The sequence below is a fragment of the Oryctolagus cuniculus genome, chromosome 1 (assembly GCF_051225735.1).
Source record: "Oryctolagus cuniculus isolate XC-2025 breed Fujian yellow rabbit chromosome 1, ASM5122573v1, whole genome shotgun sequence".
Lineage (NCBI taxonomy): Eukaryota > Metazoa > Chordata > Mammalia > Lagomorpha > Leporidae > Oryctolagus > Oryctolagus cuniculus.
In genome coordinates, this window is record NC_142867.1 from 86,733,904 (window position 1) to 86,760,121 (window position 26,218).

A 26,218-nucleotide genomic window follows, 5' to 3' on the forward strand; every position below is an offset into this window, starting at 1 on the left:
ATAAATCTTTTTTAAAAAAAGAATTTATGTTGTATACTTCCTTCCTTCTTAAAATTAATGTCCCTTCACTTCACCAATTTTTGGGGGGTCTGAGGGTATACTTTAACTACTCTAAGATGGATCTTTTTTAATTTCCTCATAGCCAGCCCCCTTCAATTCTATTTGCCTCCAAAATGTTCGTTTGCCCTATTCTTTACCCACAATCTATTTGTACAGTATTTCCTAGATGAACAATTCATTCTTTCAATTTGACCTTTGCTTATCTGTAAATAATTAATTTTGCTTCTAACCCATATTTTATATTGAACTATAGATCTGTATTTCTTTTAATAATTGGACAATACCTGTGGATGTCATAATCTTTTCTCAGGCCCATAAGTGCTCATTTTGGGAATTAATCCTTCTAGTCACCAAGTCCTGATTAATCTCATGCAGAATAATTACTACATTCTTATCCCTCCTCTTAATCTCACCATGGCTTTCTCTTGTTAAAAATCATCTCTAGAGTGTGGTACTATGACTGGCCTCTCCGCTTCTAGTCTGTATCATCTGTAATATACCTTCTGCATTGCTAAATGTGCTTAAATCACTAGTCAGCACACAATTATTGAGTCATCTTTGAGATCTTTTGAACATATATACTTCCAACAATAACAACTGGAGACCCAATCCCTGATATTATGCAGCATAAGGGTACTTCAAAAAGCTCACGTACAATGGAATTGAAAGGTAAGTTTATCTTGGTGCAAGAAATTTTGAAATCCAGGCATGGTTTTTCATAATATGTACTTTCTATTTGCTTCTGAAGAACTCTCATATATTTATTCATAAATTAAAACATACTTAGGAGATATTTTATATAGAATAGTTATATACACGTACTTTAATACAAATATTATAAAATAGACAAATACAGAAATTTTTAAAAATGAGATAAGAATGTACACATATAAACACATGCACATATTTTAAATATTTTGAAGGACTGACTCATACACCCTCTAAGTGTCTTAACTGGGTAAACAATAACTTTCTGAGAAAAAAATACAAATTCTTTAATATGAAAATAATTGAAACAGTTCATGGAAAATCAAATTAAAAGATGTTAATTTGGTGCAACAGATTTTGAAATCCATATACACAAAGGGTCTACAAATAGTTCATGAAAAATACATATATGTTTCCTGGTTCCTGGCTTTGGCCTGGCCCAGCTCTAACTGTTTCAGGTATTTGGGATATGAACCAGCGATGGAGGATTCTCTTTCTCTCTCTCTTTTCCCCTCTTTGTCACTCTGCCTTTTAAATAAAAATAATTTTTAAATGTGCTAGAAGTAATAATATTAGTAATATAAACAGAATTATTCATTAGTTGAAAGTAATTGTGTAGAATGTTTTATGATCATTGATTAATGAGCATCCTGTCATAGATATCTGGAAAATAATTTGCCTTGTTATATACATTCTTTATAACACACTCTAGGCTTTGGGGGGATGGCCAACTTATTATCTTTGAATTATTTCTATTACTGTACATAAAGAAATATACCCGTAGATATCAGAGTTGCTATAACGAATAATGGAAAGTATTTGGACCACAATGATTAAGAAGTTCTATTGATACATTGTAAAAATAACTTGTAAATCTTACCAAAACTTGTAATAAAAAGTATAAAATGCAAAAAAATGAAAAAAGAAAAATGCATATTATGAAAAAACTATGCACGGATTTCAAAATTTTTGCACTCACATAAATTTATCTTTTAGTTATATTTTCCATGAACTTTTTGTTGCCCTTGTATAGCATTCATTGGGTCACACAATATGATCCTAATTCTTCCCACTTTCCATCTTTCATAAATGCACCTATACTTCAATAACTTGAAACTATTGGGGCTGGCGCTGTGGTATGGTGGGTAAAGCCACCACCTGCAGTGCTGGCATCACATATGGCTGCTGGTTAAGGCCCGGCTGCTCCACTTCCGATCCAGCTCTCTGCTATGGCCTGGGATAGCAGTAGAAGATGGCCCAAGTCCTTGGGCCCCTCCATCCAGGAAGAAGCTCCTGGTTCCTGGATTCGGATGGGCGCGACTCCAGCCATTGCAACCAACTGGGGAGTGAACCAGTTGATGGAATACTTCTCTCTCTCTCTCTCTCTCTCTACCTTTCCTTCTCTCTCTGTGCAACTCTTTCAAATAAATAAATCTTAAAAAAAGAGAAACTATTAGGTATTCTTCCAACATATCAAACATTGAATATATCATTCTTTCTCTGAAATGCTCTCTTCCACCTGAAAACTCCCTTACTCTTCAAGACCTTGCTCAAATGTTTTCTCTTTTGAGAAACCTTCCTGATCCATTCTCCTCATTCATACTCTCACATCCTATGGTGCTGTGATTACTGTCATTACTCCCTCCTCTCTTTCCCAAGACTTAAAGCACATCCAAGGGCAGGGTCTTTATCTTTAAAGACCTAAGAAATTAATTAGCACAAGGCAATTAATATGTGACATAAAATAATGATTAATTCCTTTATCTAACTAATATGCTATTAAATCAGAGCATAAGCCTTAGAATAACACTGTGCTTTACCTGCCGTTCAGGCATCCTATATGGGCGCCAGTTCGAGACCTGGCTGCTCCACTTCTGATCCGGCTCTCTGCTGTGGCCTAGGAGAGCAGTGGAGGATGGCCCAAGTCCTTGGGCCCCTCCACCCATGTGGGGGACCCAGAGAAATCTCCTGGCTCCTGGCTTTGGATTGGCACAGCTCCGGCCACTGCAGCCAATTGGAGAGTGTACCATCAGATGAAAGACCTCTCTTTCTCTCTGCCTCTCTTTTCTCTGTGCAACTCTGACTCTCAAATAAATAAATAAATAATTCTTAAAAAAAAAAAAAAAAACACCCAGTTAATGGATTTAAAATATTAGTAGATTAAGGTAAAGACTTGATTTAATTATGGCAGTAGCAGTTCTAAAGATCACAGTCAGGGAGACTTGCCCTTTTAAGATAGTTCTCGTGAGAAGGTTGGTTACCGAAGCCAGTCCTACTTCCTCTTTCTCAGTCTGTTTCCTGGCTTGCCATGTGATCTTCCCTCCATCATTCTCACCAGATGCCTGAAGCAATGGGACTGCTTGATCTTAGACTGTGAACCTTTAAACTGTAAGCTAGAATAAACTGCATTCTTCTGTAAAAACTACCCTCAGGTCTTTTAAAGTAATGAAAATCTGACAAATATAAAATTAAAATTCTGTTGTTTTTATTTTTTCAAGTTCCTAATATGAAAGTGTTCAAAATTAAGTCTTGAGGTAGGCATTTGGTACAGTAGTTAAGACACTACTGAGATGCCTGTATGAGAGTGCCTCTGCTCAAGACCTACCTCTGTTCCTGATTCTAGCTTCCTGCTAGTGCATACCTTGAGAGGAACCAATGGTTCAAGTAGTTGCGTCCCTGCTACTCACATGAGAGACCCAAACTGAGTTCCTGGCTCCTGGGTTTGGCCTGGCCCAGCTCCAGCTGTTGCAGATATTTGGGGAATGAACCAATGAATGGGAGATCTCTGTCTGCCTATCTGTTGATCTCTGTCTGTGTGTCTTTCTCTGTCTCTCTGCTTTTCATATAAATTTTAAAAAGTAAATAAAAGATGCTTGAAAATTAATTCTTAAGAAAATATTGAAATAAGAAATTAATGCAGAATTATTTTGTTTCAAAGAAACACTCAGTACCTGAATATGCTCTTTTGTAATCAGCCAGGGTCGGTGTGCTAGCAGCTTATTTATTTCATTAAGATTTCTCAGTCTTTGTGGTACATATTCCAAACCATTCAACCATTCAGCAATACCTCCAGTCTTTAAAAATTCATCCACATGCATGTTTATTAAGTAAGAACACTGATGTCTGGCTGCAGCCTAAAGTACAAAGAAAAGAATTCATTAATAAAACAAACATGGCAGAGTTTCATTCCACTATTTCTAAACAAATAATTTAGATGACGTCAATCATTTTTATAGCCAGCATTTTTCTTACAGAATCCTCCTCTAAAACACCTATTACTGCTGCAGTAAATTCTTGAATCAATACCCAAAGCTGATTTGTACTTGTTTATGCAAGTAATGGTCACATGAAGCCAACAACTTCCTCATCAAGAAGTCGATATGGATTAGCCTAGAATCCACTTTCTTCCTATGTGAAGGAGAAACATGCCCATTTCTTTCTGGTCAATAGATCTACTGTATTCGATTTAAACATAATAAAATCTTGTAACTTATATTCCAACAATTCAGGCTTTATGCTAATTTGGCTACTTCTCTTTTGATAACTGTCAGTCAGGCCTGTGCACATCATCCTGCTCAGATGATGCGAAGCACTGACACATTCTTCTTTTTTGCACAGTCAGAATCAGCCTCCATCCTGACAATTTAGTAATCCATGCTTGTTAATAAAAGAGTATTATTTTATTCTGTCTTCTAAATCTTGTTTCTCTCTTAGTTTGCAGGCATTCTAAGTCTGCTTTCAGGCCTACTGTCATCAAAATCTTAAGTTACAATTATAGTCTTAGTCAATTCATTATCCAATAAAACATACAATGCTGCTTTTTGTTGTTAAAAAGAATAAAATCAATCTTGGTAAACACTGCTCTACTAACTCCTGGCCAGTTCTGCCAGCTCTCTCAGCCTAGTTGTTCAGTTGTTCCCCTAACCTCTCCACGCATGAATATACAGCACTTGCATCATGTTCTCATTCTTTTCTCTGTTACAGTCTTATAGCACTGTTTCTACCTTTCTCATTCCTTATGCCTGTCATCCCAGTTTATAATTCTCCTCGGCACTCACTGTGTGAATAACATTAGCTAGTTAACTAGTTTGTAACACCAGGTGCACTTAAAAGTGTTAAAGTTCATTTAATATTTCTTCACTTATCCAGATTCTCAATTATTGCTGATTCTTTCTTCTTACTTGGCCAAATTAGTGGTAATTCTCCTGTATACAATGACTAACGAAAAGGTCACAAACATATGTGTTTTTATTAGTAATAAAAGCAGGACATCAACAGCAAAAATAAAACTTGCAAGATTTTTCTGGACTCTACAAACCTAACAGGTTAAACACGAAAATAATTTTACTGAAAATTAAATGAGGAACATCCAGTGTATAAAGTGGCTTAAAGAACTCCAAATATACACAAAAAGCCACACACTTCTATTCTTACGTTCATAAAATTATACTTATTTCTACACACATACAAACACACCCTGGCATACAAGAATAAGTCAGAAAAGATAAGTGGGGGAGAGGTTATGTAAAAGTAGGAACAGAAGCACCCACCATTATTGCGATGTAGTGCCTGTATGGTAGAGGAAGGGGGCCATCCATGCGCAACATGTAGAACTGGCTCCGCAGGAAAGACTCCAGGTACTGAGTATGCAAACTCATGACCTGCGTGATGTTGTCCAGACGGCCAGATGTGGAGTATTCTTCCACAAGAAAGTTAGTACGTTCGTCCACTGTGTTTGCTTGGACAACCTTGTAGCCAAGAAGTACAAAACAAAATAACTATTGAGACATAACACATCTGTGGTTTACAAAAATTTTACCATTACTGAAGCAAATTAATACTCATTTGATATTAACAGACACTGAAATTATGCAGTTGCTCATGCTAGCAACAGAAAAAAGAAAGCACCACCCATTTTTGGCTTTCATATCACAATTTATTAAACAACAAATGTTAAATTATCAAACATTAAATACACAGCCCTGAAATTGAAGAAAAGAAGCTTCCATCTGTTTTATCAGGCACATTAAGCATAAATTTCAGGGCCCACTTGCTGGCCATTGTCACACCAATTTGTGGTGAGGCAAAAGCAACAGCATTTGATGACATACGTTTACAGCTTTATCTCATCAGCTTGTGAAGATAATTAATCACATTATTTTTAGACAAATATTTTAAGTCCCATCCTTTGCTTGTTTTTGTTACGCAACATAATAAAGCTTTTTGAAGTCCTTCTAGGGACACAGGAAAATATAATTTGTGGGAAAGTGTTAATGGAAAATTAATAAAGACACTAAAAGACTGTCATTCCTATTTAAGCCTATTATAATAATTACTAAAACCAAGGTAAGTTATTAGAGTGGACACTCTCTATCCTAGGGGATCAAAAGAACTTTCTCAAAAACAGATTTTTTACATACAAGTATAGCTTCACACACAACAACAGCTTGAGCATCATACAAAGAATTGGCTCTGAAGCTGTTTAAGAATTTATTAACACGTTACAGAAGGACCCAATTCTATGGGAATTGATGCAGGACACACGATGCACAATTCTGGTATTGGTTCTTACATATCTGAATTTTAGAATTACAGTTCTAGACTTAAGAAGAACATGACTCTTATTTTAGAGATAGGGAAACAGATTCAAGAGCAAATTCAAGCCTATGCACCTAGTTAATACCACAGCCTGATCTGCAATCCGCAACTAAAGTCTAAAAATAATGGCCTTTCCAAAGATCTACATGGCCTTTAGGAAACACTTTTAACTTGTCAGAGCTAGCTTCCTAGTCTTTTCTGAAAAATAAATACAAAGTATACAAAGGCACTATTGACTGAGGGAAATTTAACCCGGAAGGAAATATAATGTTTGACAAGTAAAAATTGGGAGGCAATGTTAATTACAATGGTGTAAAAAGAAGGCAATTTCACTTCAGCTTATTATGGAGCCAAGTATACTTTCACTTGCCAATTTCCCCCATTTTACCAACTACAGGAACCAAAATGATAGTTAAACTATAATAGTATTCAGATGAATCACATATAATTATGGATAGAATATTGGTTGTTTGGTTTTTATTTTCTCCAGAGGAAGATTTTTGTGTTGAACTTGATGCCCAAGAGATTCAACTGACGGAACAGATTTTGAAAATCAGGTTATCTTCAAATATCTACTATGAAAATTTCTCTGCTTCAGCAAGTGCCTTCACATGTATCAGGCAATCACTCTACTCTAGGCAATTCCCAAACTATACAAGGAAAACTGGCATAATAAGTTCAGGAGCTTCTCTAGGGCATGGTCACTACCTACATCAGCTGTTGCCACAGAGCTCCTAAAAGATTACTGCAACTTTGGGTTTTCATTGAATGGGAAAGTCACTAAAAAAGTGATAGGAATATGAAATAAGTGCTGATGCTGGCCATGATCTAGAGTTATTGTAATTATACTAGTCTCTTCTCTTAAGTCAATGCCTGGCATGTAACAGGCACTCTGTAAATATTCATTGACAAATTTAAGAATAATGTGGAAATAATCCTTAAATAATAATTTAAGATAAACGACACCTTTGTAGTAAAAAGTAAATCAGTATGTACGATAACTGCATTTGGTGTTGAGTTGATAATTCCTTGACGCAGAGGAAAACTCCTAATTAATGGTTCTTAGACTTTTCTTAACCAAAGGTTTCTGAGAGGCAGCCAGAGATCTAAGAATGTCCTCCACTTTGCTGTCATCTTTCATACAGATGTGTACCCACAAAACAAGCAAAAACCTTGTTCTTGATTATAATATATTTTGTAGTATTTGATAATCTCTCTCTCTTGCATATATCACCTAAACTCCCCACCCTTGTCAAAAGTACAGAATTGTATTAGAGAGTCTGAGACATCCTATCCAACCAAAGACTTAGAGCCAAATGAAAACAGCAACTACTACTTATGGAACATCACTTTATTTTATAGGCTTATTTGGAAAACTCATTTCATTTCAAAATATCTCTTTTAAGCATTAATATATCCTACTATCACCATGAATTGGTTGCCTTTCTAAAATTTAGAACATTTGGGTTAATATTAAATTTTATTACTCATAGCTGCTTTATTCAAAAAAGTTATTTCTGAAGTCAAATATTGTTAAATTTGTTGTTTCTAACTTTGCATTACTATGTAAGTTGAAAAGGAGACAAGAGGATGGCACTGTGGCTCAGCTTGCTAATGCAGCACTGGCATCCTATATGGGTGCCAGTTCGAGTCCTGGCTGCCTCACTTCCTATCCAGCTCCCTGCTAATGTACCTGGTAAAGCAATAGAAGATAACCCAAGTACATGGGCCCCTGCACCCATATGGGAGACCCAGAATAAACTCCTGGCTTCAGATGGGTTCAGCTCTGGCTGTTGCAGCCATTTGGGGAGTGAACCAGAGGATGGAGGATCTTTTCATCTCTATAAAGAGAGTGTAAGCCAGTGTAACTCTGTCTTTCAAAAAAAAAAAAAAGTTTAACAAAAGAAAAGGAGACAGAGATTTCTAAATGAAACTGAAAAGAAAATATATCCATGGTTTTCTGACATATGAATAAGAAATTCAAGAACAGGCCGGCGCCGCGGCTCAATAGGCTAATCCTCCACCTTGTGGCGCCGGCACCCCAGGTTCTAGTCCGGGTCGGGGTGCTGGATTCTGTCCCGGTTCCTCCTCTTCCAGGCCAGTTCTCTGCTGTGGCCAGGGAGTGCAGAGGAGGATGGCCCAAGTCCTTGGGCCCTGCACCCCATGGGAGACCAGGAGAAGCGCCTGGCTCCTGCCTTCGGATCAGCGCTACGCGCCAGCCGCAGTGCTCTGGCCGCAGCGGCCACTGGAGGGTGAACCAACGGTAAAAGGAAGACCTTTCTCTCTGTCTCTCTCTCTCACTGTCCACTCTGTCAAAAATAAAAAAAAAAAATTTAAAAAAAAGAAATTCAAGAACAAAACATTTTTATGGGAGACGGGACAAGATGGTGACTGAGTCAGACACTCTGGTGACTACCACCACATAGAATCTCCCATTTGAACAGTTATTCATGCACCAAGTCACCTTCACAAGAGCTATGAAGTTAGAGGGGAGACAACAGTGCATGGTTTTAGTGTAAAAATTAGAAAAGTTGCACAGAATAAAGGAGGAAAGAGAGTTAACTGCATCACAACTCCCCCAGTTCCAAGGAGATGTCTCCTGCTTGGGGAAAGAAATGGAATTTAGTACTTAAACTTGAATCCCTGTGCCAGGCCTGCTGTGATAACATTCAGAGTCAGTAAGGGGCCCATGGCCCCTGCCCCCAGGCCTGTACCTGCAGACTAAGTATTTAGATCATCCTACGCAGGCAGCCACCCCAATCCCTCCCTCAGCCTCTGACAAAAAGTATACCAAGACCCCAGCTGCTGCAAAACAGGACCTTGCTTTGGAACTCTGAACCAGGCTTGCCACTGTCAGATTCAGTAACTGATAAAGCCCAGAGGCCTCTACTCAGTGTTCACAGATGCAACTTAGAGACCTGCTCCAGCATCAGCCTGAGACTTGCACTCCGGTGGATGCTAACCTTTGGCATGTATAACTGCCACCTCAAATGGGTCTGGCTTACACTCCTGAGACTTCATAGAGCCCAATGACTATGAGATCTAGGTGTGACAGTCTGTCAGTCTGGAGGATAACAGGGCTTGCCATGTTATCAAGAATTGTGTCTTGGAACTTAGTGTCAGGCTGGTAAAGCCCAGCACTGGAAAGATCCCAGTTGTCCTTGTCCCTAAGCCAAGTCCAGTTGGTGGGGGTAATCTCTAGAGTTGCCCCAGTATAAGGCAGGGACCTCCATCCTGGTGTAATGGACTTCGTTTGTTGTGTATCATTGCAAGCTTCATGTGGGCCTTCCATGTACCCCCAAGGGATACACAGGGGCTGGTGACCATGAGACAGGTGTCACCCACCTTGTGCCAGCCTCTATTACCTTTCTTTCAACCTTGGGCATACAGCAAGAAACCACAGGACTGCACTGGGACTTAGCGCCAGCCTGGTGAAGCACAATATTAAGTAGATCCTAATGGTCCCTGGCAGGGCAATGCCTACAGATGGAGTCTCTGGTCTTGCTCCAGTACCAAGTGGAGTTCTGTGGCCCAGTGGATTAATTCTATATCTCAGCCAGCATCACCAGTGACTAGTGGGAGTGGCCATCAGCTATGAGTCTATTTCAGCAGCAGATTATTTCAGGGTGGACTTCAGTCCTAACCTCAGGCTGTGCCAGTCTCTTGAGCATGGGGATAGGGGAGTGGGGTGGGCTCTGGATATAACTGTGGCATTGGGAGCCACAGGGATAGGCATCTGGACCCATACCAATCCCAGGAAGAGGCATGTAAGGATGGACTCACCCTCTCTTGACACTTTCCCAGTTCATTCTGAACAACACACCAACTGTGAATAAGGGACAAATCTGAGCTTGGGGAATATTTAAGGACTGAAACAGTGAATGCACACCAACAGTAGCCATGTAGTAAGCCTCAACTTAGGGCACCATCATGTGGTGGAACAGCTGAAGGGTCCACAGGCATGCATAAAATAAACTGCTTCAAAATCATGGGAGAACAGCCACAAAGAAAGTCAGGCAACTGTAATAAATCCTTCAACGTGCAGAAAATGTTGTACACCAACAAGCATCAAGAATTTCCAATGAATCATAACTTTACCTAACAAAGTAGGGTATTAGAAACCAGCCTTCTAGGAATTCAAATTTTCAAATGTTTAGATAAAGATTTCAAGACAGTTATTTTATAGAAACTCAGTGAACTTAAAAAGCATATAAATGGTTTAATACTCTGACAAAAAGACTTGATAGAGAGATGGAAGTAATTAAAATAAATCTGTCAGATGAAAAATACATGAAAAATTAAAAACATGGTAAATGCATCAATAGCAGAACAGATTAAACAGAAGAAAGAATCAGTGAGATTGAAGACAAGCTTTTGAAAATACAGTTGGAAGAGGAAAATAAAAGAATAAAAAAGAATAAAGAAAATTAACAGGAAATTAGGGACAGCATGAAAAGAGCCAATATCTAAGTTATTGGGTTCCAGAGAAACTTGAAAATCTTTGACCAAAGATAAGGTACCCAGCAAAGCTATCCTTCAGAAACAAGAGAGATAAAGACATTCTCAACAACAACTGCAAGAGTTTATCACCACCAGACTTGTTAAGAAATACTAGGGGTCATGTTGTGGTGCATGGGACTAAGTCACTGCTTACAATGCCAGTATCCCATATCCAAGCACCAGTTCTAGTCCAGGCTGCTACACTCCAAATCCAGCTCTCCACTAATTTATCTAGCAAAGCAGCAGGAGATGGCTCAAATCCCTGGGCCCTTGCTTCTCACTTGGGAGACCCTGGCCTGGCCCAGCTCTTGTCATTGAGGTCTGTTATTCTGCCTTTCAAATAAAATAAATATAAAAAAAACAGCTAACAAAATTTTTACATATGATAAAGGAAGTTCTTCAAATTGAAAGAAAGAGGGTGCTGACGTTGTGGCAGAGTAGGTTAAGCATCTCCCTGCAGTGCTAGACTAGCATCCCATATGGACACTGGTTTGACTCCTGGCTGCTCCACTTCTGATCCAGCTCTCTGCTGACGGCCTAGGAAAGCAGTGAAAGATGGCTTAAGTGCTTGGAAGATGGCCTAAGTGCTTGGAAGATGGCCTACATGCTGGCTCCTGGCTTCAGATCGGCACAGCTCTGGCCATTGCAGCCATTTGGGGAGTGATCCAGTGGATGGAAGACCTTTTTCTCTGTCTCTCCCTCTCTGTCTGCAACTCTACCTCAAGTAAATAAATAAATCTTTTTAAAAAGGAAGGAAGGGAGGGAGGAAAGGAGAGAGGGAGGGGGACTGGCTTTGTGGCTTATTGGTTAAAAAAATAAAAAGTAGCAGATTACAATGCTAGCATCCCATATGGGTGCTAGTTTGAGTTCCCACTGCTCCACTTCTGACCCAGCTCCCTGCTAATGATCTGGGAAAAGTAGCACAGGATGACCCAAGTATTTGCTAACCATATGGGAGACCTGGAGGAAGCTCCTGGCTCCTGGCTTCAGCATGTTTCAGCTTACCTAAAATTCTAAGCAAGGTATCAAAATATATTACTACAATCAGCATAGCCCTGACTGCTAATGGACAACTTAATACATTATCCCTCATAGTATTTTTTTTGTCTGTTCTACTTAATATGACTGGTTTAATTCTGTAATTAATACACAGTTATTCTTAAGTGTTGAAAATTAACTGAAATGTGATCCCTGTTAAACATAAGAGTGGGAATAAGAGAGGGAAGAGATGTATAATTTGGGACATGCTCAAGCTGACTTGCCCCAAATGGTAGACTTAGAAACATACCAGGGGATTCCAATTCAATCCCATCAAGGTGGCATGTGCCAATGCCATCTCACTAGTCCAAGTGATCAATTTCAGTTCACAATTGATCATAATGAAAGGACTAAGAGTCAAAGGGAGCACATAAACAAGTCTAGTATCTGCTAATACTAACCGATAGAATAAATAAAGGGGAGAGTGATCCAACATGGGAAGTGAGATACTCAGCAGACTCATAGAATGGCGGATGTCCTAAATAGCACTCTGGCCTCAGAATCAGCCCTAAAGGCACTCGGATCTGGCTGAAAAGCCCATGAGAGTATTTCAGGCATGGAAAGCCAAGACACTCTGGCAAAAAGATCTCTGTGAGTGAGATCCCAGTGGAAAGAACAGGTCTTCAAAGAGGGAGGTGCCTTTCTCTGAAGGGAGGAGAGAACCTCCACTTTGACTATGACCGTGTCTAAACAAGATAAGAGTCGGAGAACTCAAGGGGCTTCCATAGCCTTGGAAACTCATGACTGGTGCATAGGGAGATTACTGATGCCATAAACAGGAGTGTCAATTTGTAAAGTCAACAACAGGAGTCACTGTGCACTTACTCCTCATGTAGGATCTCTGTCCTTAATGTGCTGTACACTGAGGCTTAATGCTATAACGAGTACTCAAACAGTATATTTCACTTTGTGTTTCTATGGGGGTGCAAACGATTGAAATCTTTACTTAATGTACACTAAACTGATCTTCTGTAAAAAAAAAAAAAAAAAAAAAAAAAAAGAAATTATCAATTCCCAACTTGACTCTCACTGGGATTAAACATGACAATAGGTCTGATCTGATTTCATCATCATTTAAAAAATCATCTATTATTTTTCACTTTATGTTTCTGTGTGGGAGCAAACTGTTGAAATCCTTACTTAAGGTATACTAAGCTGATCTTCTGTATATTAATATAATAGAAAATGAATCTTGATGTGAATGGAAGGGGAGAGGGAGTGGGAAAGGGGAGGGTTGTGGGTGGGAGGGACGGTATGGGGGGGAAGCCATTGTAACCCATGAGTTGTACTTTGGAAATTTATATTCATTAAATAAAAGATAAAAAAAATATATATATATATATATATTACTACAGAAAATCATATAACCACAAAAGATTATAAAAGAGAGGAATTACAATAAAACTATAAAAGACAAGTATCACATAACCACATAGATTGTAAAAGAAACAAATTATAATAAAACTAGAAAACAAGAATCAAAATGGCAGTAGGAAGACTTTACCTATCAATAATTACCTTAAATGTTAATGAACAAAATTCTCTTTTTTTAAATTACCCAACAAAATGATGTTTACAAGAAGTTCATTCCATCTCTAAGGATACACATAACTGTAAGTGAAAGGATGGCCGGCACCGCTGCTCACTAGACTAATCCTCCCAAAGTGGCGCCAGTACTCCGGGTTCTAGTCCCGGTTAGGGCACTGGTTCTGTCCAGGTTGCTCCTTTTCCAATCTGGCTCTCTGCTGTGGCCCGGGAAGGCAGTGGAGGATGGCCCAACTGCTTGGGCCCTGCACCTGCATGGGAGACCAGGAGGAAGCACCTGGCACCTGGCTGCTGGCTTCGGATCGGCGCAGCGTGCCGGCTGTAGAGGCCAATTGGGGTGAACCAACAGAAGAAAGACCTTTCTCTCTCTCTCTCTCTCTCTCTCTCTCTCTCACTGTCTAACTCTGCCTGTCAAAAAAAAAAAAAAAAAGCGAAAGGATAGAATGATACAATCCTTGTAAGTGGAACCTAAAAGAAAGCAGGAGTAACTACACTTCTATCAGATAAAACAGATTATGGGGCTGGAGCTGTGGTGTAGTAGGTTAAACCTCTACCTGGGGTACTGGCATTCCATATGAGCACTGGTCCAAGTCCCAGCTGCCTCTATTTCCAATCCAGCTCTCTGCTAATGGCTTGGGAAGGCGGTGGAGGATGGCCCGGGTACTTGGGCCCCTGCACCTATGTGGGAGATCCAGAGGAAGGTCTTCCTCTCTGTCTTTAACTCTACCTCTCAAATAAATAAAATCTAAAAAAAATTATAAATAAAAGGCAGTAAAAAGAGAAAAGGAAGGTCATTATATCATGACAAAGGATTCACTCTAACCAAACAAAACACCAATTATAACTATATGTAATCACTGAAATGCATAAAGCAAATATTAATAGACTGAAAGGAAGAGATAGACTCCAATACAATAACAGTAGGGGACTTTAACACCTCATTTTCAGATATGGATAGATAATCCTGACAGAAAATCAACAGAGAAATAGCAAAGATAAATTGTGCCCTAGATTAATCAGACCTAACACATATCTACAGAACATTTTATCTACCAACTGCAGGATGCACATTTTTCCAACAGCATATGAGACATTCTCCAGGATAGATCATATGGCAAGTCACAAAACAAGTCCCAACAATTTTAAAAAGCAATGATCATAATAACTATTTTTGAACCATAATATAATAAATCTAGAAATCAATAACAATATAAATACATGAAAATTAAACAATTTACTCCTGAACAACTAAGAGATTAATGAAGAAATTCAGGCTGAAATTTAAAAATTTCTTGAACTGAATGAAAAGGGAAATACAATATATTACAACATAATAGGATACAGGGGCCAGGAGTATTGAGAGACCTGGGACTGAAGAGGAGACAAGAGACAGGTTCCAGGGTGCTGATATATATGGGCCTAAGGTAAAATAACTAGTGAGAACTTTCCAGGGGCAGGGAGGCTGATGACATCCAAGAACTGTGGTAGCTAAAATCCATGTGCTGTAATACTCATTCTACATTATGTCTGTAGGAGGAGTCTTTAAAAAGTTTTGGAAAAATGTATATTATGAAAGAAACTGGCCGGCGCCATGGCTCACTAGGCTAATCCTCCGCCTTGTGGTGCCGGCACCCCGGGTTCTAGTCCCGGTCGGGGCACCGGATTCTGTCCCGGTTGCCCCTCTTCCAGGCCAGCTCTCTGCTGTGGCCAGGGAGTGCAGTGGAGGATGGCCCAAGTGCTTGGGCCCTGCACCCCATGGGAGATCAGGAGAAGCACCTGGCTCCTGCCTTCGGATCAGTGCGGTGCGCCAGCCACAGCACGCTGTCCGCGGCGGCCATTGGAGGGTGAACCAACGGCAAAGGAAGACCTTTCTCTCTGTCTCTCTCACTGTCCACTCTGCCTGTCAAAAAAAATAAAAAGAAAGAAAGAAAGAAACTATGCATGGATTTCAATTTTTTTGCACCAAAATAAGCTTATCTTTTTTTAAAGATTTTATTTATTTATTTGAAGGTCAGAGTTATAGAGAGAGGGAGAGAGAGAAAGAAAGATCTTAAATCCAGTGGTTCATTTTCCAGATGGCCACAATGGCTAGAGTTGGACCAGGCTGAAGCCAGGAGCCAGAAACTTCTCCCAGGTCTCCCATGTGGGTAGCAGGGACCCAACCTATCTTCTGCTGCTTTTTCCAGGCCATCCAAAGAGATCTTGATTAGAAGTGGAGCAGCCAGGAAATGAACTGGCGCCCAAATGGGAAGTGGGGTTGTAGGTGGTGGCTTTACCTGCTATGCCACAGTGTCAGCCCCAACTTACCTTTTAATTCTCAAAAAAAAAAAAAAAATAACAATACTAAGAGGAAAGTTTACAATAGTCAGTGCCAATATCAAAAAAGCTAATCTGAAATAAAAACCTTATTGTTGTATCTCAAGGAACTAGTAAAACAAGAAATCAAACCAAAAGTGGAAGGAAAGAAATAATAAACGCAGTACACAAATAAATGACAAAGACTTAAAGAAATATAAAAAAACAAAGAGCTATTTATTTGGGAAGATAAAGAAAATTAACAAATTCTTAGATAGACTAAGAAAAAAAGAAGCATCAAATACATAAAATCAGAGATGAAAAGAGAGACCTTACAACTGACACCACAGAATTACAAAGGATTATTAGAGATTACCATGAACAATTAAGTCACAACAAATTTGACAGTTTATAAAAATCAGACAAATTCCTGTACACATATACCTTACAAAGATTGAGTCATGATAAAAGAACCCCTAAACAGAACAATAATGAGTAGTGACATTGAATCAGTAATGAAATGTCTCCCATCAAAGAAAAGCAGAGGACCAAACAGCTTCACTGATGAACTCTGCTAATATTTAAAGAAAAACTAACACCAAAGCTTTTTATGCTACTTCAAAAAATCTAGAAGAGGACAAAATTCTTCCAAATGAATTTTATGACATCAGCATTACCTACACACCAAAACCAGGCAAAGATACAACAGAAAAAGAAAGCTATTGTTCAATATCCCTGATGAATATAGATATAAAAGTCCTCAACAAAATACTAGCAAGCTAAATCCAGTAATATATTTAAAAGATTATTTATCATGATCAAGTAGGGTTCTTTCCAGGAATGCAAGGATGGTTCAACATATGCAAATAAATAAAGATGATACATCATATCAACAGAATAAAGGACAAAAATCATATGGTCATCTCAATAAATGAAAAAAAAATGCATTTAATAAAATTCAACATCCCTTTATGATTAAAAACTCTGAAGAAATTGGTTATAGAAGGATTGTTCCATGATATAACAAATGCCATATATAACAAGCTAACAACTAACATACTCAAAGGGGAACAGCTAAAGACTTTCTCTCTGACATCTGGAACAAGTAAGGATGCCCACTCTCACCATTTTAATTCAACCTAGTAGTGGAAGTTCTAGCCAGAGCAATTAGGAAAGAGAAAGAAATAAAGGGCATCCACATTAGAAAAGAGGAAGTCAAATTGTTTGTAGATGTCATGACCTCAGACACAGAAAACCCTGAAAAGGTTTTAATAAATTAATAAATTTAACAATTAATAAATTCATACATTCCAGGATACAAAGTCAATACATAAAAACAAGCAGAACCATTATACGCCAACAGTGAATTATCAGACAAAGAAATCAAGAAAGCAATCCCAATTCCAGTGGCTACAAAGAAACAAAAAGTCAGGTATAAATTTAACCAGTGAGGTGAAAAATCTCTATAATGTAAAAACTTAGAGAGAATAGAAACAAACGGGAAGACATCCCATGTTCATGGATTAAAAGAATCAATATCATTAAAATGTGTATACTACCCAAAGTGATTTATAGATTTAATGCAGTCCCTGTCAAAATACCAATTTTTTTCACAGAACTAGAAAAAACATTACTAAAATTTGTATACAACAACAATAAATCCTAAATAGCCAAAACAACAGTGCAAAAGGAACAAAGCAGAAGATATTCCACTATTTGATTTTCAAATATATGTTACAAACCTACAGTAATTAAAATGGCATAGTATTGGCACAAAAACAGATCCATAGACAAATGGAACACAATAGAGATTCCAGAATTAAACCAATGCATCTACAGTCAACTGATCTTTGACAAAGGTTCTGAGAATGTGCATTGGAAAAAGGACAGTCTTTTCAATAAATGCTGCTGGGAAAATCTGGATATCCACATGCAAAAGAATGAAACCTGACCCCACCCCCCATTCTCACAATGTTCAAAAGTCAACTCAAAATGGATTAAAGACCTAAGTGTAAGACATGAAACTCTGAAACTGCTAGAAGAAAACAAGAGAAATGTTTCAGGACATTGGAATGGCGAGGATTTTTTTTTTATCAGATTAATATCCAGTATATATTAGGAACTTAACAACAATAAAAACAACAATTTAATAAATGTACAAACAGGGTTGGCCTTGTGGCATAGCAGGTAAAGCTGCCACTTACAACGATGCCAGCATCCCATATGGGTGCCATTCAAGTCTTGGCTGCTCCACTTCTGATCCAGCTCTCTCCTAGTGGTCTGGGAAAATCAGTGGAAGATGGCCCAAGAGTTTAGGTCCCTGCCACCCACATGGGAGACACAGATACAACTCCTGGCTCCTGGCTTCGGCCTGGCCCAGCACTGGTGGTTGCAGACATCTGGGAAGTGAACCAGCAGATGAAAGATCTTTCTTTCTCTGTCTTTCCCTTTAACACAGACTTTCAAAGTAAATAAATAAATCTTTAAAAAAAAAAAAGGAAAAGAAAAAAGAAATGTAGAAAGGACCTGAACAGACATTTCTCAGGAGGAAAATACATATGGTCAATAAACGTACAAAACAATGTTTAGTATCACTGGCCATCAGGGAACTGCAAATCAAAATGACAATGTGATATCACCTCTTTCTTGTTAGGATGGCCTATCCAAAAGACAAAAGATAATAAGTGCCGACTAGGATGTGGAAAAAAGGGAACCCTTGAATATTGTTAATGGGAATGTCAATTAGTACAGCCAGTGTGGAAAATAGTATGGAGGTTCCTCACAACTAAAAACGGAACTACTGCATGATCTAGCAATCACAATACAAGGTATATATCCAAAGGACATGAAATCATTCTGCTAAACAGACATTTGCACTCCATTTTTATTGTAGTGCTATTCACAGTGGTCAAGACAGAAACAATCAAAGGATCTATCCACTGATGAATGGACAAAGAAAGCAGTACTATGGAATAGAATACCACTCAGCCATAAAAAATGTTGAGAATGTTGAGATTTTGTTATTTGCAACAAAATAGATGGGCTAGAGGTCATTTTGTTAAGCAAAATTAGCTAGGCACAGAAAGACAACCATACATGATCTTACTCAATGTAGAGTGTTAAAAAAAGAGATTTCATAATTTAAAAGCACAATGGTGATTAACAGAGGCTGAGGAGGAATGGGGGAGAGGAGTATAGGAAAAAGTTGATCAATGGCTACTAAGGTACAGTTAGATAGGAGTAAGAAATTATGGGGCTCTATTTCACAGTAGGGTGACTATATATGATGTTAATGCACTATATATTTCTCTACTTTAAAAAGTAGAAGAGAGGATTATGAGTGTTTTCACCACAAAGAAAGGTTAAATATTGGAGGACATAGATATATTTACCTTGGTTGGATAGTACACATGTATCAAAACATTACATGGAATCCCAAAATGCATGCAATTTGTATGTATCTGTTACAAAAATTTAGAAAAAAACTTTTAAAATACAAAAAATAAAAGTTGACAATTTTTAGAGAGGAAAAATTTTATTTCATATTCTTTGATATAATTAAATAATTTTTTCAACACACTTTGTGTACTTTAAGACAAGTAAACTTACTTCCTTCTCTGGAATAAAGGCACTTGGTCCTCTTGTCAAGGGTTGAGATACTCTGATTCTTTTATCCTGTTTTAAAAGAAAATTTTTATATATTAATAATGACTTTCTAATAAAAGTTAAAGTGGCACACATTTATTGCTAAGGTACTAAAATAAACAGAATAAATGAATAGTATTGTATGAAAACAAAGTTTTGGGTCTCAGATCAAAGAAAACCCATAGGGTTGATGAGATGATGGGAATCACACAGTTCTGGGTGCATGGTAGGCTCCTCAACTAGTATTCCCTTAGTCAGATTCTACATCACCATAGATTTTTAGCTGTATGTTATATGACTGAAAACCACTAACCACTCTAATCATACTGTATCAATGCTGTAGCAGTAGAAAACAAAAGGAAAGGTTAAATTCAAAGAGGATTACATGCAAATCCTCCAAAAAATTATTGGGCTTTTATCTTTTAAACAATAAAATAGCAATAAGTATATTAATATACACTAAAAAGCAAAACTTAGGAAAGTAGAGGTTAATTTAAGAAATGGGGAATACAAAACTCTTTATTCTACATGCTTCTCTATTAGTATTAACAACTGGAAAATTGATAAACAGTTCGTGTATATTTCTATTAAGGTTTTTTTGGTTAATGATTTTAGAATTGAAAAATATTTTTGGTGAACTCACTTAAGTATGATTACAAATCAGCCACAAAAATTCCAGTTAAGGGGTAACTTCCTTGTCCTAGGTTATAGGACAAGAATAGTCAAAGGGCAACTCTCATGTTTCAAACTCCCTCTTGGCCAGGAGACAAGTTATAGGAAATGGTCACTTAATTTTCTATGAAAAGGTAATACTTTAAAGATCAGAAATAGAAGCTTCCCAACTCATAAGATAAAAACATTGACTATTCCATGGTTTATTAAAGGTTATAAAGTGTGAGTTGTGGCACAGTGAGTTAAATCATCACTTTCAATGCCCACATTACAAATGGAGTACTGGTTGAAGTCATGGCTACTCCATTTCCAATCCAGCTTCCTGTTAATGTACCTGTGAAGGCAGGGGAAGATGGCCCAAGTACTTGGGTCCCTGCCAATAATGTGGGAGACCTGGATAGAGTTCCTGGTTCCTGGATTCAGCTTGGTCCAGCACCAGCTGTTGCTGACATTTTGGGAGTGAATCAGCAGATGAAAGTGTGTGTGTGTGTGTGTGTGTGTGTGTTACTCTTTTAAATAAATAAATTTTTTAAAAAAGAGTATAAAGATTGAGTGAGAAAACTGAAGAATATAGGAAGAATATAGGATCATGTGGTTAATGGAAAAGAATATATTGACCTTTAGATGCCATCAAGCTCACCATAGAAAAAAAGTTAAGGAAAGAACTCTAAAAGAGGTCTTCAATATGTTCATAGGAAATGTTCATTATGAAAAAAACTGTACATGGATTTCAAAATTTTTGCACCAAAATAAACTTGATTCCATTTCCTAGAAACTTCTGAAGTATCATTTTAGGTGGTTCCTTATCTGAGAAAAGCACAAAACTATTCCACATGTCTATCTCCTGGCCACAGCTGACTAGACCAGGATTCCAACTACCCCAAACAGAAGCTGATCTGCAGCCCAACAGTGCTTTAATGTAAATGTTTCACCCAAACAAGGTGAAACAATATCACCTGCATGATACTCAACATGTTTGCGATCTCACCATAAGCATAAAAACCACAAATGTAACCGTAATGCCCTAACAACTATGTATTTTCAGTTTAATCAGATGACTCCCTCCCCTCTTGCCCTTTCCTCACCGTCTTACTTCCCCCTTAGTAAGTAACCTGAGTCTGTTTTTTCTTCCATACAAGAGCCTACCCAGCACAAAACAGTGATTTAACTCATCTAAATTCCTTACTTCATTAGGAAGCAATGACAAAACAAAATGGTAAAAGGTGGCACTCAGATCTTTAACAATGATTTTTTTAGACCCTAATCAAGTTCTATGATACCAACTTTGAGGGTGCAGGGTGATGAAAATAGAAACGGTCCCAGTCCTCATGAATTTAGCACACAATCTTCATCAGGGTTCTTTTGAAATAAATATATTACATAATGCTTACTTTATGTTAATATGCTTATTAATGCCAAAGTTTTAGAAAGAACTAGACAGAGGGTTATAGTGATAAAACAATGACAAATAGGCCTCAAACTACTACTCAAGTACTCCAGAGAGCTGCTTAATAAAAAGAATTCAAAATTTCTAATATTAGCATTTCTTGTCTGTATCAGCCACAACCTAGATTTCAACAAAGATAATTTTTTAAAATGTATTTCTTCCTTTTGTTATTTCTTTATTTTGCTTTTACAGCCTCTGTGAAATAATTTTAAATATTCTCTATAACTTGGGGCCAGTGCCATGCCTCATTTGGCTATACCTCCGCCTGCAGTGCCAGCATCCCATATGGGCGCTGGTTCTAGTCCTGGTTGCTCCTCTTCCAGTCCAGCTCTCTGCTGTGGTCCGGGAAGGCAATGGAGGATGGCCCAAGTACTTGGGCCCCTGCACCTGCATGGGAGACCAGGGGGAAGCGCCCGGCTCCTGGCTTCGGATCTGTGCAGCGCCGGCCGTAGCGGCCATTTGGGGAGCGAACCAACGGAAGGAAGACCTTTCTCTCTCTTTCTCGCTAACTCTTTCTGTTAAATAAAAAAAAAAATTCTCTATAACTTAATGTTATATAATATTAATGTAATATAACTATTACATGAAAAGCAGTTTCCTGCCTAACTCAACCATCTCGAAGGTGCAAAAGCAGTTGGATAAATTGATTATGAAGAAAAATATGTCAATAGGTAGATAAATGGACATTTTAGAGTAATAAAAATACATAAAATTCATGCAAAAGCTAGAATCATGGTGCAGATTAAGTTGCCACTTGGAATGCTCACATCCAATACCAGAGTGCCTGATTCAAACTGAGTCCTGGCTACTCCTCACTTCTGATCAGGCTTTCTACTAATTGGCCTGGGAAGGCAGTAGATGATGGTTCAAGTACTTGGGTTCCTACCATCCATGTGGGTGACCCTGATGGACTTCCTGTGTCCTGGTTTCAGCCTGGCCTAGCCTTAACTGTGTGGGTATCTGGGGAGAGAACCAGTGAATTGAAGAGCTCTCTTTGTGTCTGTCTTTCCAACAAAATGAAAATAATATATTTTTTTAAGATTTATTTTATTTATTTGAAAGACAGAGTTACACAGAGAGGTAGAGACAGAGAGAGAAGTCCTCTATCCGCTGGTTCACTCCCCAGACAGCCGCAACAGCTGGAACTGTGCCAATCTGAAGCTAGGAGCCCGGAGCTTCCTCCGGGTTTCCCCCATGGGTGCAGGGGTCCAAGTACTTGGGCCATCCTCCACCGCTTTCCCAGGCCACAGCAGAGAGCTGGATTGGAAGAGGAGCAGCCCAGACTAGAACCAGTGCCCATATGGGATGCCGGCGCTTCAGGCCAGGGCATCAACCCGCTGCGCCACAGTGCTGGCCCCAAAAATAATGTTTTGAAATCACAAATTATGACATTTGACAACTGAATTTACATTTTTAAAAGATTTATTTTATTTATTTGAAAGAGTTACAGAGAGAGAGCTCTTCCATCCGCTGGTTCATTCCACAGATGGCCATAGAGGCAGTGAGGGACAGAAGAGAGAGAGACAGAGAAAAAGTGAGCTGGGTATAGAACTCAGGTACTCTAATATGGGACACAGGTGTCTAACTGCTAGGCTGAACGGCCATCACTGAATTTACCTTTAAATATTTGAAACTGTTATTTTGCCAACAAATATATTTTCTGGGGCAGGAAAAGCTTGTATCTGAAATTGATGCTAATTATAAATGGAACTTCAAACTATTACACTTAAACAAATGTAACGTCTCTTAGTTTTTACCAAGTGATGAGAAATAACTGAAATTTCAATTGTGTCAACATTTATTTCATTTATTCAGCAAATATAAAGCATTTACAATATGCGAGCCACAGCAAGGACACAAAGTTTAGACTGGCAGATATATATTCAACTATTTGTGACAGGCACCTACACAAAGTGACTTGGGAGCCACCACATTAGCAATGATTATATTTACTTAGTCATTCCCCTTCTGTTGAACATCTAAGTTACAAACAGTTTTCATTGTTATAAATAATGCTACAATGAATATTATCCTCGAGATTTGGGGCATATTTTGTAGAATTTTAAATACTTTCTTTAGTAATATCCCTAGGAGTGGATTTCCTAGGATTTGTATTATATAGTTAACTGCTTGTTGTATGCTGCCAATAAACTGACAGAAACATTTTACCAATTTCATTTTCATCAGCTGAGAAAATTTTCACTTAACCCACTAATTTCAAAAGTGAAAAACAGCATCAAAAATGTGCATGAAATTTTTTCTTGTATGCTTATTTTCAATAAAAAGTCCTTTAGCAGAGATGTGGATCAAATATATTTTTAATGATACAATTTGGGGAGTGATATAGCCCCTAGGCTTCAGAAAGAAAAACTATGCTAATAGTTCAGGAGAGAGATGAACTGTTCTAACCTAAGAGATCTGTTTGTACACAGAATGGATGGGGAAACCAATGTAGTTTTGATGCTTTACATACCAGTGTTTTTCGTTATTATATTTTTAAAATGGCATCACATTTGAAATGATCAACCTAGTTCCTGCTTCTTCTGTATTAAGAAGCATCTTTTCTGGTGAGGACTCCAGTACTCAGTTGGCTGCTATGCTTACGACATAATGTTTATACCATGTTTTTTATTCCTGGGCAGACAATATGACTGGTTTGTTGAAACCGATGACATCATATATTCCAAAGAGGAAGGGCAAATGGAGTGGAGTACAGGAAAATGGGTATAAAAACTTTCTAATCCTAGATGGGAAAATGGCAAGTTTTAAATTAAATACATTGTAATGGACTGGTAATTTTACAGGCCATCTAATTTTTAAATGTTAGTCACTAAATTGATCATAATGATAGGACTAAGAACCAAAGGGATCACATAAACAAGAATAGTGTCTGCAAATACTAGCTGATAGAATAAAAAAGGGAGAGAACGATCCAACATGGGAAGTGAGATACACAGCAGACCCATTGAATGGCAAATGTCCTAAACAGCACTCTGGCCTCAGAATCAGCCCTTAAGGCATGCGGATCTGGCTGAAAAGCCCATGAGAGTATTTCAGGCATGGAAAGTCAAGACACTCTGGGGGAAAAAAAAAAACCTAAATGAAAGATCTCCACGAGTGAGATCCCAGTGGAAAGAACGGGTCCTCAAAGAAGGAGGTACCTTTCTCTGAAGGGAGGAGAGAACTTCCACTTTGACCATGGCCTTGTCTAAATATGATCAGAGTCAGTGAACTCAGGGGGCTTCCATAGCCTTGGCAGCTCATGACAAGAACCTAGGGTGATTACTGATGCCATAAACAAGAGTGTCAATTTGTTAAGTCAACAACAGGAGTCACTGTGCACTTACTCCTCATGTAGGATCTTTGTCCTTAGTGTGCTGTACATTGAGATTTAATGCTATAACTAGTACTCAAACAGTATTTTTCACTTTATGTTTCTGTGTGGGAGCAAACTGTTGAAATCTTTACTTAATGTATGCTAAACTGATCTTCTGTATATAAAGAGAATCGAAAATGAATCTTGATGTGAATGGAAGGGGAGAGGGAGTGGGAAAGGGTAGGGTTGCGGGTGGGAGGAACGTTATGGGGGGGAAGCCATTGTAATCCATAAGCTGTACTTTGGAAATTTATATTCATTAAATAAAAGTTTAAAAAAAATATTAGTCACTAATACATTCTCTTCACACCCAAAAGGCTTCTATAAAAAATGATGACCTCCCCTATAGAAAAAAATGTTTTGACATTTATGATATTATAATAACTACTGAGATCCAAGGTCATTTAATGAGAAAATATCTGGAAGCAAAAATAACAAAAACATCCACGGCAAGAACCTTCAATTCACACCAACATTTCTCCTCTTACTTGAATCTAGAGTGTTTCAAGAAACCACTGAGTATCAGGAACCCAGCCAGGCACTGCAGGGTGCATGAGAAATTTCCTGGCACTTAACAACACTCAGTATTCCCTTTCATTGTGGAGAACCCTGCCTCATTATAATAGCCCAAGTCTTCAGGAGTGAACTCCTTTTAACTGAGCTATTAAAATGAAGGCAATCAAGACCTTCCTGCAATAGCTCCAACTCTGGGTAGAACTGTTTAAGTGACGCTGCAAACATCTTGTTACTAATAGTTGGAAATCAAAAGAGTTCAATTTTTAACTTGAAATCTCAAAATGTTTCCACTCAAAAGCATTATATTTATCAACTGCTTAACAGAAATTGCTTTACTCTGCACTTCCCCCTGAGGGATGTACCTTGTTCATCTTTCAGTACTTCAACCTTTATATGATGTTCAGTGTGAGGTAAGCTTCTGGTCCATTTTTGAAAATTTTATGAGGTGATCACTTGAAAAACAGTATTTTTCTATTTCATTTAAAAATGAGTTTCAAAATGAGATGAAATTGAGTTAAATACCCTTTTTGAAACAAAGAAACTTGATGTGCCATTTGATAGGAACCATTAGATAAATCTTACTTGTTCTACTAACTGGGTGCCTAAAGCTCACCTAGTGAGTACTCCAAAAACTGTAGCATGAATACTTTTAGTAGTAGTATTCATTGTAGTAGAAGTAATTAGCTCTAACATAATTAAAATGTATAAACAATTATGAATGTAAATCCACAGAGCAAAGGTAACTAATGAGTTAAATTTGCACTGCAGTATAGCTAAGTTTCTAAGTGAGCTTTTCCCTGGCTAACAACAAAGTTCCT

General features: G+C 38.0%; 1 protein-coding gene across 3 annotated transcripts in view; it reads right to left on the minus strand.

Moving 5' to 3' along the window:
* The window catches only part of SESN3 (sestrin 3), a 90,441-nt gene that overhangs the window by 22,173 nt on the left and 42,050 nt on the right, over positions 1 to 26,218 (minus strand). For all 3 annotated transcript variants that reach the window (XM_002708621.6, XM_008262422.5, XM_051850003.3), the window contains 3 exons: positions 19,354 to 19,419; positions 5,319 to 5,516; positions 3,720 to 3,902 (listed from right to left, as the gene is read on the minus strand). In XM_002708621.6, coding sequence (XP_002708667.1) covers positions 3,720 to 3,902; positions 5,319 to 5,516; positions 19,354 to 19,419 — 447 coding nt within the window. The remainder of the gene's footprint in view (positions 1 to 3,719; positions 3,903 to 5,318; positions 5,517 to 19,353; positions 19,420 to 26,218) is intronic.